This window comes from Thamnophis elegans, chromosome 1 (assembly GCF_009769535.1).
Source record: "Thamnophis elegans isolate rThaEle1 chromosome 1, rThaEle1.pri, whole genome shotgun sequence".
In the NCBI taxonomy this organism is placed as follows: domain Eukaryota; kingdom Metazoa; phylum Chordata; class Lepidosauria; order Squamata; family Colubridae; genus Thamnophis; species Thamnophis elegans.
Genome location: NC_045541.1, coordinates 51683561 through 51699455, shown reverse-complemented (window position 1 = coordinate 51699455; position 15895 = coordinate 51683561). Strand labels below are relative to the sequence as shown.

Below are 15895 nucleotides of genomic sequence, written 5' to 3'. Positions count from 1 at the left end.
TTAGTCGTTCCTGACTCTAGGGGGCGGTGCTCATCTCTGTTTCAAAGCCAAAGAGCTAATGCTGTCCGAAGAAGTCTCCGTAGTCATATGGTCGGCATGACTAAATGCCAAGGTGCACAGGATGCTGTTACCTTCCCACAAAAGGTGGTCCCTATTTTTTGGCATTTCGAATCCCTAGCGCCGCATAATGGAATGAGCTCCTGTTCCTTGTCCCAGCTTCTGCCAACTTAGCAATTCATGTCATATACACATACTGTATGCATAGTCCTTCGGGATTGGACAGCCTATAAATTTTATTAATAAATAAATAAAATAAATAAATATTAAGACAACTGAGTATACTATGTTTTTTTTAAAAGAAAGAGTAAAGAAATTTCATTTTGGGAAAGAACAAAAGTTGATTCTTAGGTGGTAAGAATAATCTCTTCACCCATTACTGTGATACCACAGAATCACGAAGCAGAAAATGCCCTGGAATGCACACAATCAATTCTGTGGCAGGCTGTCACTCAAGGTGCTTGCCAGCTATGTTGAACATTAGTTTGGAGCATCTCTCCAAGTAGTAAATGCTTTTAAAGTACTTCCCACCTATCCAGTGGCTTTTTGCTTAGCAGGCCTTGCTTTGGCAATTAAGGTCTTTTAGTTTCTGACTCTAAGTTTAGATAAAATACCAGGGATTGATGGACAAACATTTGAAAAAAGTCATGGAATTTTGTTTTTATAGATTATAAAGGCAGCAAAGATTATTGTATGCTTAAAGAAAACTAAGATGTGAAAGTTTCCAATTTTTCAATTTAATAAAACTTGTATGCCGCCCACTCCCTAGGGACTCTGGGCAGCTTACAGACAGATAAAAACATTTAAAAATTTAAAAATAAAGGTACATAATTAAAATTACACATCATCCATTCAGTGTAGGTGGGGCTGGACACTGATCAACAGCCCCAGGCCTGCCGGAACAGCCAGATCTTGGTGGCTTTACGGAAGGCCGGGAGAGTGGTAAGGGTCCGGATCTCTATGAGTAGATCGTTCCACAGGGCCGGTGCAGCTACAGAGATGGCTCTCCCCCGGGGAGTCGCCAGCCGGCATTGTCTGGTTGACGGCACCCAGAGTCCCAACCTGTGAGATCTAGTTGGTCGTTGGGAGATATGTGGCAGGAGGCGGTCTCTCAGGTAGCCAGGTCCTAAACCACGTAGGGCTTTAAAAGTAACGACTAGCACCTTGAAGCGCATTCGGAGACCAATAGGGAGCCAGTGCAGCTTGCGGAGGATGGGTGTAACATGGGTGTATCTAGGTACACCCAATATCGCTCGCAAGGCTGCATTCTGGACCAACTGCAGTCTTCGAACACTCTTCAGGGCCAGCCCCATGTAGAGCACATTACAGTAATCCAGTCTTGAGGTGATGAGGGCGTGAGTGACCATTCGAAGTGCCTCCCGGTCCAGATAGGGCCGCAACTGGTGCACCAGGCGAACCTGGGCAAAAGCCCCCTTGGTCACAGTTGACAGATGGTGTTTCTAACGTCAGCTGTAGGTCCAGGAGGACACCCAAATTGTGGGCCCTCTCTGAGGGGTGTATAATTTCACCCCTCAGGCTAAGAGGTGGAATGTCTGGACTGTCCTTGGGAGGCAGCATCAATAGCCACTCGGTCTTGTCTGGGTTGAGTGCAAGCTTGTTCGGGTCCCATCCAGACCCTGACAGCCTCCAGGCACTGGCACATCACTTCCACTCCTTCACTGAGTTGGCATGGGGCGGACAGATACAATTGAGTATTGTCCGCATATTGATATTTGATCCCATGCCGGTGTATGATCTCACCCAGCGGCTTCATGTAGATATTGAATAGGAGGGGGACAGGACCGAACCCTGCGACCACCTCATATTTGAGGGGCCTAGGGGTCGATCTCTGTCCTCCAACCAACACCGACTGCGACCTATCCGAGAAATAAACTGGTGCCTCCCACTCCAACCTCCCGTAACCGCCGCAGAAGAATACCATGGTCAATGGTATCAAAGGCCACTGAGAGGTCAAGAAGGACTAGGATAGAGGAATGTCCTCTATCCCTGGCCCGCCAGATATCATCAATCAGCGCGACCAAAGCAGTTTCAGTGCCGTAACCAGGAAAGAGACCAAAAGCAGGGAAAATTTATTCACAAACTATAGAATAAAATCATGATGATATGCTCCAGACTCAGAGTGAAATTCAGTATTGTATTCTGTAACTGGTTCTTTTTGTGTCCTTCTCTCTTTCCGGCTCTTTTAGTCACAAAATATACCCTAGAGGTTCTCCCCTAACCATGGGAACAAATTTGGAGCATTTCCAAGGGGCTATAGGAAAAGGACTTACAGTTGATTCTGAGAAGCAATTTGGTCAATAGGTAAACATCATTGTTCTTCATCATAACCAATTTTGTTGTATTTATTTGTACAGTGACAATAAAGACATACTATCAAGAAACCACATAATTCAGTATTAAAAGATTTGCCTTATGTATTCAAAGTTACCTTTTCTGCTATCATAAAATTAGAGCGGAGTGAGTCCCGGGTACAAATAGCTCCCAGTAAAAAAACAAAAACAATGTATAAAAACCACTGCAAAGAAATAAAACAAATCACAGCTTTTTTTAAAAAAATAATGTCCTTAATAGCATAAGTTAATTCAGTAAGCAGTAGGTTTCCTTTGCTCTGAAATGTTTTAATCATTTAAGGTACATAGTGTTTCTCATCCTTAGCTGCCTTAAGATGTGTGGACTTCAACTCCCAAAATTCACCAGGCAGCTGGTGAATTCTGGGAATTGAAGTCTAAACATCTTAAAGTGGGCAAGGTTGAGAAACACAGTGTGTTTGTGGATGGAACTGAATATATATAAGTTTGAATGCAAATGCTAGAGGAACATGATTTCAATCTCACTCTGCAAGAATGGAAAGGAAGGGTCCAACTATGAAATAGCAGATCCAAAGTTGGAATTCTACAGTGGTACATTGGTACTTGACTATTTTATAGCATGTCGAATTTGGTTCTCGATGCATTTTGACGTGAAAATATTGTCCTGGTACTCGTTTGTTTGATATTTGCTGCGATAGGAAAGGGGGTGTCCAGAGAACAGACAGGAAGTTGCCTATGCTGGATAGGTTGCTGCAAAAGAAAGTGGGGGATGGCCACAGAGGGCAGACAGGAAATTGCCCATGTTGGGAAGGTTGCTGACATAGAAAAGGAACAGACAGGAAGTCTTTTCTGGCTGAAACAAAGGGTTATGTGGTAAGTCACATGATTTATTTGGCCCTTGTCATTTTAGTACTCGGTTGCTCCTCCCAGAACCAATTAATGATGAGTACCGAGGTACCACTTGTCAACGTAGTTCCATTGAGGAAAAGAGCCCAATCTACCTTTTAATGGGCAGATGTAGGAATATCAATTGTTCCTCTATTATCCAATCTAACTCCTAGAATAGATCCTCAATTTACCAGTCTGGATCTATTTGCTTAGGACTAAGGATACATTGCTAAAACATTTCATAATTTTTATGAATTAGGTTTATTATAGATTTTCATGACTAACAAAAATGATGCCTAGGAACTGAATTCAAATTAAATGGATTTTTCAAAACAACGATATTCCTCAAAACAATTAATCAGAGTCAGAAAGGTAAGGAAGCTATTTGTATTTATATTTTATTCCGATTATTGTGAAAGAGATAAATCATTGCCATCATGCATGTACCAGGAGCTGAATTGAGCAGCCTAAACAAAAAGACAGGATAAGCCCACTCAAAGATGCAATATAAAAGCTGGAGAATTGAAAACAATACTAAAAAAAAATGAGGAAGGGAAAAAGAACATGAATGAGAAAACAGTAAGAAGGTGCTACAAATATTCTTCTTTATTGGAATGTATTCAGGCTAATATTACACAGTTTGCAAGGAACTGTAAATGATTATAAAGAGTCATATCTTTATTAAAATGTGAATAGCTAAAAGGTAGTTTAAAGGAGAGAGGTGACGCCATATAATGAGGCAGGGGAGTTTCCTACGAGTTTGTTTTCTTTTTTCTTCCTGAAACATGCTCTGGCTTACGAATATAATATGATTAAGGCTGATAATCTTCTTCCCATGCTCACAAATAGCATACCATTCAGCAGTTGGATCTAACTTCTCTAAGCCTACAAATATTAGATCCTGATGTTTAACTACTGTGTTAGGAAGTAACTATCCAGCAAGGAATGTAATCAAATATTTAACTCCTGTCCCACATTCTCTGACTACGACTGAATCATTCACCTGTAAATGAAAATGAGACATCATATAAATATCAAGGTATCCCATTTACTTTGTGGCGAGATTGGCAGCAAAAAATTTTAATGAGTTAATAATGAAGCCACAGGTAATGGGCCTGCTTTATTTAAGAATTCTCCTAAATTCTTCCTAAAAATCAGTGTGCTGTAAAACATATCTAGGAATTTGTAGGGAGCATAAGGAAAGGCAGCTCATACCTTACATGTTGCTCATAGGATATTTCCTACTAGGAAGGAAAGCTGATTATTTATTTATTATTTATTTATCAGTCCTATAATTATTCTGAAAAGGTTTTATGTCACTAAATTTGGAAAAGTGAAAAAGATGGAAGGATATTAACTCATTTATCTCTTTAGTAATGTGTCCGGGACAGAAAGTGATCAGGGATAACAGCTGAATCCTGCCAACTTTGATACAAAAGAGAGAGAAAGGAAAAGTTATTATAATAGGAAATGGACTGATTGCAGAACAGAGGTGAGCAGAAAGTTAGGTCCGAGCAGAAACATTTTTTTTCCCAAGGAGTGTTCCTCTTTATTTATAAGCACTTACGAAATGCCCATGCAGATAAAGATCCTAGAGGGATATTCGTTGCAGGTTTCCTGAGATCTCCACTCATATTAAACCCAGCCATCACTCCTGCAATTTGAGCACAAAAATAAACACAACAGAGTTAGTGGTCTGTAAGACGATGACCTTTTTTTTTAGGGGAAAAAAAATCCCAAACCCGGTGCACATACTGATATCGGGTGCCATGTATACAGCTTCGTGATTAAGCAACTAGGTATCCACTGGCAACAGGATGCTAACCACATACCCACAAAGAGATTCTTTGTTCTAAATTGGACAATGTACTAGAAAAAAGGCACCGGATTTAGACAAAAACAGCTTATCTGAAAACTATCACTTGAAAACAGTCCCTTTCCAAATGCCTGCTAACACTGAACTTGGCAGACCTTTTAGCTAGGCTCCCCATTACATGAGTGATTATCTCCATATACATGACATATTCTGACACTTTCACAGGAAACTTTTGTTCCCTGTTTTTTTTAAAAAAACAATAAGCCTTCAGATTGTTAATGTTTGTGGACTGTTGCCCACGCCTTACCTTTCGGATCAGGTGGCTCTTATGCAAATAACTAAATTTTTAAAAAGTATTAAATTGAATTGAATAGTCTTCAGCTTACGACCACAATGGAACTCAAAATTGTCTGTTGCTAAGGGAGGCAGTTAATTGAATTTTGCCCCATTTTGACTTTTCTTGCCACAGTGTCAATTGAATCACTGCAGTTATTAAGGTTAGTCACATTGGTTGTTAAGTGGAATCTGGCTTCCCCATTGACTCTGCTTCTCAGAAGGTCCCAAATGTGGCCACATAACCCCAGGGGACTGCAACTGTCATAAATATGAGTCAGTTGTTAAGCATATGAATTTAGATCAGGTGACCACAGGAATGCTACAATGGTCATGTGAAAGACGGTCATGTCACTTTTTCTGTGCCGCTGTAACTTTGAACGGTCACTAAATGAACTGTTGTAAGTTGACGACTACCCGTATTTGTGAAGTCATACTCACACATTTATAGGAAACGGAAATAATTATTCAGCAACTCTAATACAATTTATCTATTCATTAAAAGACATACTTGCAGCCCAAAGTCATTATAGGATCAATATCCACCATTTACTTAAGAGCCATCAATCAGTTAGATATGTCTTTGCTCAAATAGTGCTTTTCCTTTGTTTTAAATTCAAACTAGTTCCAACCAGGAGATAATCCACAATCTTTGACGTATTAAATATAGTTTGATGCTTTCTACATTGACTCTCTGTTGAAGCAATTAAGACCTCCATTGGAATATTGCAGGGGGGGGCTTCAAAAATTGCAGCAACGGGTTCGCTGCAACCGTTGCTGGGTGGGCGTGGCCTAGTCAGCCTCCTGCACCACCGGGGGGGGGGGCGTTTTTCACCCTCCCCGGGCTCCAGAGGCTTTTCTCAAGTCTCTGGCAGTGCGAAAATTGCTTCCTCGGGCTCCATAGGGCCTCCAAAGGGCTGTTTCTAGACTTCCAGAATTTCCAGTAGGCCCGTTTTTCGCCCTCCCCCAGCCTCCACTGGGCCTGCACTTATCTGGCATGAAGTGTGAAGACTCCTGGGAGGGGCAGGATGGGGTGGGAGGGGAGGAATGGGCAGGGACAGCCAGGGATGGCATTTGGGGGTTCACTGAAACTGGGCAGAATCCCAGCTAGAGGATAGGCTGAACCCGTGTGAACCCCCAGTAGCCCACCCCTGGAATAAGACTATCAACTATAAGTTTATGAGTCTTTTATTAATACATAAGCCTTCACAGTACTAATCATATTTATACAGATCACTGAACTTCAGTAGGCCTTATTTCTGAGTAATTAAGCTAAGGATTGTTACACAAGCAAAATACGTCAGTCAAAATCATCAGACAGAGGAACATATTCCAGTTCACTGAATAAGTACATGGTAAATATTTGTATACATCCAAAACAGCTTAACGGTATTTTAAAAAATCACTATGGTTGTGACTGATCTAACTGAAAAATTAACATATCCCAGACCTACAAATTTGCATACAACTCATTTAACAGTTTTATTTGTTTTAAAAAGTCAGTACTTAATTATCACATGACAAAGTATTTGGGAAGAAAGCCAGAGGTTTTCTCTGAAATGCTTTAAGTACCAAGTACCAATTTCTAAGAATGAGCTGTTTTGTGTGACAGTTTTGCTTATGTAACTATATAATAATATTAAATCATTATCCATGTGTCACTGGGGCACAGCAGGGGTGGGTTTTCAACCGGTCCGCGGCGGTCCCTGCGAACCGGTTGGTCGCCGAACCCGTAAGTAACTTCCGGGAACGGCGAAGGGCGCGCCCGCCCGCCCGCGGTCCTTACCCGGTTTGAAGAGTTGTGCGCTTCCACGCATGTGCAGGACGCATACAGCGCCTGCGCGATCGTCCAGGAGCAGCTGGAGCATCGCGCAGATGCTAGTATGCATGTGTGCATTGCGCGCGTGCACGAGGACGCTGCCGCCCTGTTCCAACCAAACCGGTTGGAACGGGGCGAGAAACCCACCCCTGGGCACATGGCAAGCAAACATACAAACAAAGTACAAAGGTATTCAGGAAAAAAAAAAATAACAGAACACTTCATAATAGTCCAATTATTTCCTGCCAAGGAATTCCAAGCCTAGTTTAACACCACTGGAGCAAAGAGTAACTAGTTCAGCACTATGGATTAGCATCAATGAGACGAATCATGACCTTGAATTCTGGTATGGTGCAATGAGAACTAGAGAGAGCTTGGCCTGTGCAGCCAGAGATCAAATGGTTTCTGTCACACCATCTAATTTAGTTAAATTCTCATCCACTTTTATAGAGTGGCTCTCTTACCTACATTACTCGTGCTGTATACTCCCTTCCAGGGCATAAGAGCAAATTTAAGTTTTTCCTCTTTTTTTCTAAAATGAAAAGCGATGAAGCAGGCAGCAAACTACAGGAACAGAATCCACACCCCAAAAAAGCTTTTTCTGATCAGCAAGCACAGATTTATAGAACTGTGTCAGCAGAAGGTGGGTGCTAAAAATAATACCAATGCAGTGTGGCTCCTGACACTTTTGTGGGTTTCAAAAATTTTGGAACCTCTTCTGTAGGTGTGGCCTGCTTTCTGGTCCACTGGTGGAACCTCTTCTAACTGGTTCGATAGATTTGACAAACTGGTTCTACCGAACTGGTGCGAACCTATAGGAACCCACCTCTCATATACAGACAGACAGACAGACAGACACAGACACCGACACAGACACACACGTTTTCTCCCTGTGCATATGAACACGAAGTAACTTTCATCCATTGCATCTTTTAAATTCATTATAGAGCTTTTTAAAAATGGAATAATTTGCTGACGACCAGTTATCTGGTGGATGCACAAATCAAAACATTTGCTCTCTTTTTAGCCACTGCATATTCTTTAGATTCTGATAACCCCAGCCTTACTCCCTCTATTATCATTATTGTACCTTTGAGTCAGTATTTATTCCTGGCAAACTGCACTGAACAAGTCCCTGAAGTTTTCAAAGTGGTTTGTCCTTGTTTCCTCTTTCCTGCGCTGAGAGAAACAGGACTGGGCCAAGGTGACTCAGCTGGATTTGGCCAAAGGCAAAGCTAGAACTCATGGTCTTCCAGTTTATAGCCAAATTGATTTTCTAACACTTCTAATCAGTTTTCAGTGTCTTCTGACTTTAACCACTGCATAAATACCTATCTTGATATCTACTAATGCATTGTAATGTGCATGGGGATAAACAAACTATTTTATTTGCACTCAGTTTTTTTTAAGATAATCCTGTAAGAAAAACTACACAAGGCCATATGTCTGAAATATTTTCAACAAAATGGTGCAAGAAAGCCATGAATCATTTATTCTCAAAAGCAGCTAGAAAAAAATATTCTAGAGAAAAAATAAGGTAAGAGGATAAATCAGAACATGTTTTACATGCTCCATAAGCGTGAAAGGACTAGGGGTTTAGTCTTCCAAGCATTTAGACTCATTCCAGGAACTCATCCTTAGGAACATCTCTCTACCAGAATGGACCTGCAATTCTAACATGGTTACAGGTGCCAAAATCAATATACAGAGATAATCTGTATACAACAAAAGATAGCACAAACACTAGAGGAGGAAACTGGACTTTCTACTAGCAGTCCAAAAGGAATATGCTGGATCTAGAATAGGAAACGGAATCTAAGAGAAGGAAAGAGCTTGTGGAGAAATACACACAGGAGATTAAAAGAGTTAGAAAAGAAAATATTTCTTACGTAGTTCAAGATTAAGTTGCAGAATTTCGGTTAACAGTCAAAGTGATAAAAGGTAATTTGGATACTTTTAAAAGGACATTGGATAATTTATAGAAGTGCTGGGTATGCCTAGATGCTGAATCTTAGCTGCCTGCCTGTCTTAAGTATTAATTGCAGAGAACAATAGTACAATCTAGATTTGCAAGTTTATCAAATTCCTTTAGTTGTCCCTTGCATGACACAGAATGCTAGACTAGATGGATCAGTGGTCTGATTTAGCAAGCTTCTTTTGTTTTCTTATTAATCAAAAAGAGCCAGGTGGAAACCAACATTATGTGTATGAGAAGGGAATGCAAGAATCCTTTTGTATTAGACTGGATAACTTTATTTCTGATAAAGTTGGGATTATAAATAAGAGGGCCACAAGGCTTGGTGGGTATCTTTTGTTGGTTAAGTGAGGCTTAAGCTGAGAGGTTAATGTAAGATCATTTTATTTGACTTCATTTTTAACTTTCATTATTTCCCCCAGTTTTCCACAGAATTCAGAAGTATCCAGAGCCTATCAGTTTATAATCAATTTAATGATAGTTTTAACACTCCTATCTCTTTTAGAATTTTTTTTACATGCCGCATCACAGAGACTCAACAGGAAGTTGTTTTTTAAAAAAACTTCATGGGTTCAACCTGCATATAATGAATGAATGAGAGGCATATTAAGTTAAATACAGGTAGTCCTCATTTAGTGACAACCAGACAGTGACTGTTTGGAGTTGTAATAGTGATAACAAAGTAACTCTACACCAGTCCTTGTGTTTATGTCCTTCACAGGTCTGCAAAGCAAAGGAAAACTGAGATAGGATTGTAAACACAATCACAGTTTCACTTAATGACTACTTCTTTTAACAATCAATCATCAGTCCCAATTCTGATTACTAACAAGGGCTGGCTGTACTATGATGGAATATTACATACGTATACCTATATGTGAGGCTCAGTGTTCAGGAACTTTGCCCAAAGGAGCTGGCTTACAAGACACATCTGAACACCTGAAAAGAGTATGGCAAAATAATACATCTATGAACAGCACTGAGAAGAGAGTGTTCAATGAAACTGATACTATTCCCTTGGAAAAAGGCACTTTCTTAGCTCTCATCTGATTGACATTGTGATGCTTAGACAGACCTAACAGTTTTTAATATTCTTGTCAGCCTCCAGAGAGCAAAGGTTTAACCTGCATTTGGCAAATTGTATCTTCCATACCTAGAGAAACAGTACATGCTTTATCCCCTCTTCTTAACAACTGGAGAAAATTTTCTGCTTCCAAATTTAAAAGAGGATAAATAATATTTTTTAAAAAATGACTTCTGAGCAATACATGAGGCTTGCACAAAGAGATTCATGGGAAACATTCCTGCCATGCTACTTTTTTAAGTAAGTGATCCTTTTTGTGTCTACTTCTAAAAACTAAGTGACCACACAACCTCACTCTATGTCTGTAAACAACTTGTTTATAAGTCGCAAGAACTATGAGATGTTCAATCCGCTGAGTAATTGGGATTACAAATTTATTTTTCAAATGTTGTCACTTTTTGGTCATTGTGGCTAGTATGGATGCCTACATGTGAAGACTGTTTCTAGTCTGGCCCTCAGCCTCCAGATAATTCACTGATTCTTGCTGATATTAAACAACAAGGGGGGGGGACAGAACCTATGGGTACTAAACACACAAACCAGAGGGTAGAATCTTCCATTACCATTTTCAATGTGGTTCAGAATAGGAATTCATGCTTAGGAAGCTGGATATTCGTGTATCACAGTGTTTGAATGCAAATATTTTCAGAGGTAAATCTTTCTGGCAACCTTGTAAAGTGAGCTTGTTTTAATGGCACTAGGCCTACATCTGAAGCATTCTGCATGATGGTGAAGCCTCCTCTGAATGTCCAGTAAACAGCACAGTTTCTCCACACATGCTTTAGATATTCTTACACCATTTCACACTGAAGTCTCTTCTGGCTCCTGGATTTCTGGAAAGGCCGTGGGAACAACATGAACTTATAGAAGGACAGGCCAACAATTTATAAATAGATTTAGTAGATTAAAATTTTTGGGAGTGCCTGTTTTGTAAGGGGTGGGAACTATGTTTTAGTGATCTATAGATCAGTATTCAGCTGATTAGGGGATATTATGTGTGTATGTGTTGGGGATGGGTGGTTTGATGCATTTTTAAATTTGTTTTGTGTTTTTTGTCTTTCTTTCTTTTAGATATTTTTTAAGGTCTGTATTTTGTATTTTAATCTTGTTTTGAACAAAATAAAAATATATTTAAGGGGAACAACATGATACAAACCACAAAGCACTTTCATATCATTCTTTTAGAAGCAGGGAGCTGTGCTGTTTCATGAAGCAACTAAAAGGATGCTTTGTTTCAAGAAGTACCAAAGCAGCCCTCTAAAAGTGTGTAAGCCAATAAAATGCCTATTGTAGAAAAAAGTGAGAGGGTTTAGGTATTTGCATCAAGGTATAATTATGGCTTATTTTGTTTAATCTAGTATATTTGGCAAATCCAACCACATTCAAATTGTTTATAAATCACACTTAAGTAAACTAATGTTTGGTGTACTATATGAATCCTGCTAGCAACTTGGCTGATATCATTCAAGGCTGGACTGGGAGTGTTAGCATCACTGGGAATCTCATGTATCAGCTGATAAAAGGTAGGAACACTGCATTTCCCATCTCTTGTTAATTGGCTTACACTAGTTAGAGAAGATATACAATCCCATTTCCTGAAAAGGGCCAGGGCTGATCTATCCTGCAAGGATGAAAGGATGGTTTGAAACTTACAGCATCTGAGACAGTGATGGTGAATCTTTTCAGCACCGAGTGCCCAACCCAGAACACATGTGCATGTATTTGCGCACGCTGGAGTGCCATAACCCAAAGACCAGCTGGCCGGCATGCATATGCCTGTTTTTTGGGCACTCCAGCGCCCACGAAGACCAGATAATATGTGCGCCAGAAACTAGAAGAGCAGCTGGCGATGGCGCGCATGCCCACAGAGAGGACTCTGCGTGCCATTTCTGGCATGTGTGCCATAGGTTCACCATTCTGGATCTAAGGCATTCTTGAATGCTCTGGAGATTTTCCAGGTTTAATGCATTCCAATTCTATTGAAGCCCTTGCCAAACCGTAAGATAAGAAGGAGCACTTTGTTTGTTTAGCATATGGCAAATTTAGCATATGGAAAATTTGTTTAGCATATGGCAAGTAGCAAAAATTCTAGGGCTTCCAATAGTCCTATGTGGTTATGGGAAACTGTAATGCCCACTATTTGCTGATGAATCTGGACATTGAATCAAATGGTTACAGTAGAGGTGTAGTAAATCTTGAGGAAAGTACAATCAAACACCAATTAAAGTACACACTAAATATACACCTATTTAATAAATGTGGTGGAAACGTTTTATTCTGCCTCAAATTAGGTAGGATGTTATTACAGAATCGAGTAGGTTGTAGTGGGATTATCTGTTTAGAGTTTGTTGGAAGATTTTCAATTATTCCGGCCCCAGAAAGTAGAAAAGAAGATTGTGGGTTTAGCCTCCTACTTATTCTCTCTTAGCTGCTGGACCACCTCTGGAATGGTTGGACAACTGGACTGTTGCAGTCCAGACGAAGGGCAGAACATTTCAGCTTCCTCTAGAATATTCTGTTCTTGGAGAAATAGGTATTGTACAAACACAGTTATTCTCCTCAGCACCTTTGAGAATTTCCTAAATTATTCTTTGCTCAGTGTAGGATAATGAATGCTAAACTAGATGGCCAAGTTCAGGTTCTTTCAAAAATTTTGCAGTACATCCTCTAAAACTCCCATCAAATTACATGGTACCTGTGGCAACTGGAAGGAAGACACCAAACACAGTGAAGAAAGATTCCCCTGGGTTGTAGTCTGGCAGTGTGTTGTTCAATAGAAGCTCCTCTGAATAGCCAATGAAGCCATATTCTTGGGTATGAAAATGGAGGTGAGCACAACATTAGCATCACAAGCTGTTCTAATTTTTTAATTCTCCTAAAAGCACATTCAAAAGGAAACGATTGTTATACACTAGTAGTTTGGAAATTAATAGGATATTCTGTACTTAGAAGATTGAAAAAAGTTATTAAGAGTTCACTGAAAGATAAGGTTTTCTGTCAATTTATAATCACTCATTTACCAACTATTTAAAGTTAAAACAACAATGAAAAGGGTGACTTATTATTGGTCTTCATACTTATGACCATCACAGCATCTCCACCATCACTTGATCAAAATTTGGGTGCTTAGCAACCACCATGTATTTACAATGGTTGTCATGTTCTGGGGTCACATGATCATCCTTTATGACTTCCCAGCCACTTCCAACAAGCGAAATCATTGGGAAAGTTGGATTCTCTTAATGACCATTTGTTTCACTTAACAACAGCAATGATTTGCTTAACTATCATGGGAGAAAAATTGTAAAATTTGTCAAGAGTCATTTAACAATCATGTTGCTTAGAAATAGAAATTCTGGTCCCAACTGTGGTCTTAGGTTAAGGACTACCTATATATAAAACACTCCAAAAAATTCATTTTTCTATAACTTGAAAACTTGGTGAACTATTTAGAAATTCAGATTGTACATACACTTCTTTCTCCATGTTCTATTGTTAAATAACCTGGTTTAGATATAGGTATTTTAACTGTATAACACAATGTGACGATATATAAATTCTAGCTTGTTCAGCACAAAAGAGATGCACATTGCAGTTTTATCTCTACTCTCTTCATTCCCTACGCCTGTTCTTATTTTTAGTCTTTACACGTCTTTGAAAATGGCCCATTTTCCATAAGCTCACTTGAAGTCAACAGCATCATTCCTAATCTTCAAGGAACATTAGGTCTTACACTGAATTATAGGACATCTATCAGGCTTCTGGAACAGAATGTTTTAGAGTAATAACAAAACTGTCTAATTGGCTGAACAAACACCTCCAGTGGTTATTAACAAATAGCTCCCCATTGCCTTGGAAAATAGCACTCAGCTGATGTCACAGAGATATGTTATTTAACTTTTTTGTTAGTGACCTGCCTGAAAAGACTGAGGGAATATTTAGCCAACCTGCAGCTGCCGAGAAACTAGGAGGAATAGAACAGGTTCTTCAGAAAAGAATGAGAAGATTCAATACATTTTAAACAGGCTTGAATGATGGACTGAAAAAACAGGATGAATTTTAACTGGGAGAAATGTCAAGTCCCAGATTTGGAAGTAGGGGAAGGAAAGGTACATTTATTGAATGGTGCGGGGATGGGGTATGTTGTGGTATATGGAAAATAGTGTGATTGTTCTAGTGTAGGGTTCCTTCAGCTGGGTTTCCTCAAGGACTGGAATAGTTTCTTCAGAGTTATGGGGAACCAAAACAAACTTATTGCAAGGGAATAAGAATGGAGAGGGAGGAGAAATCCTGTGTAGAGGGTTTTTTTCCCTCCCTTAATCTCTTGAAAAGTTTCTAACCTTTCTAATTTAAAACCTATGATACAATGGAAAGGATAAAGCTTGTCAACTGATGTTCAAAACCCCACTCCTACTAATCAAAAGATCTAGTTTCATTTGCTGGTTGAAAGTTTCAAACCCCAGTTCTAGTTGATGACAACGTTAAACATGAGGCAAGAGTGCAATGTGACTCTTGAGCAGGCAAACGCAATTTGGCATGTAATAGCAAGGCCATAGACTCCACATCAGCAGAAATTCTTGTTCCATTCAATTCTGCCTTTATGGAATATTATTACATCATTTCTGTAGTTTAAAAACAGCATCAATAAACTGGAATGAGCTAAGAGGAGATATACTGAGTTGGTGAGAGGACCAGAAGCCAGGCATTTTGGGGAACAATGAATAAACTGATATGTTTAGCTTTGGGGGGGGATCTATTTGGTTGCTCGGGTTGAAAATGACTTGAAAATACATAGTTAATCAATGTTTCACTTGCAAAAGAAGAGATTGATGGAATAATTATTAATAGTCTTCAGAAAGCTAAAGGATTGTCACATAGGAGGAGAGTGAACTCATTCTCCCTTGTTCTGGAAGGTATGATCAAGCTCCTGTGAAACGCAGGGAAATAGAGTCAGGTTAGATATTAGGAGCAGTTGCCAAATGACAGGAGCTATTGTATCAACTAGAGGAACAGATTGTTCCTTGAAATGATATATTCACTGGAAAACCTCAAATACAGGCTGGATATTTATTTGCCCAAGATGCTTTAGCAGATTCTACACTGAGCAGAGGGTTGGACCAAATGATGTTTAAATCTTTTTGAACTGTGTGATTAGATGAAACAGTTGAAAAGAAACCCACATGTACTATGCCAGAGATATTTAACACAACATTTAAATGAAACATAGCAGTAAAATTATATATTTAGAAACGGGAAGTGGAGATTCTGGAGTTCAGATACTGCTGAAATAGAATTTCCAATCTTTATCACCTTAGGGAACGTTCCTCTAATGGCAAAGATGTTTGGGTGATACCATCACTTTCCTATCCAAGTAAAGTTGGCCTCAGTTGTCTGGGCCTGTTGATATCTGGCAGAGGTCAAGAGAATCACAGGGGTCATTTCTATCTCCATTGTTAGACATTGCAAAAAAACCACCAAAATTGTTCCTATTGTCTTAAATAATGATTACTGAGTCATGGAACCTGAGGCATAGTGACTATTATTCATTTGTGAAGTTTGAAGAAGGGAAACACAGTAAAACTTTATTTTTAGC

General features: G+C 39.5%; 1 protein-coding gene across 1 annotated transcript in view; it reads right to left on the bottom strand.

The window, feature by feature from the left end:
- SLC12A8 (solute carrier family 12 member 8) overlaps nucleotides 1-15895 on the bottom strand; it is a 69838-nt gene that overhangs the window by 16817 nt on the left and 37126 nt on the right. Inside the window, 3 exon segments of the mRNA XM_032230159.1 lie at nucleotides 2507-2619; nucleotides 4843-4929; nucleotides 12998-13111. Of these exon segments, the coding sequence (XP_032086050.1) occupies nucleotides 2507-2619; nucleotides 4843-4929; nucleotides 12998-13111 (314 nt within the window).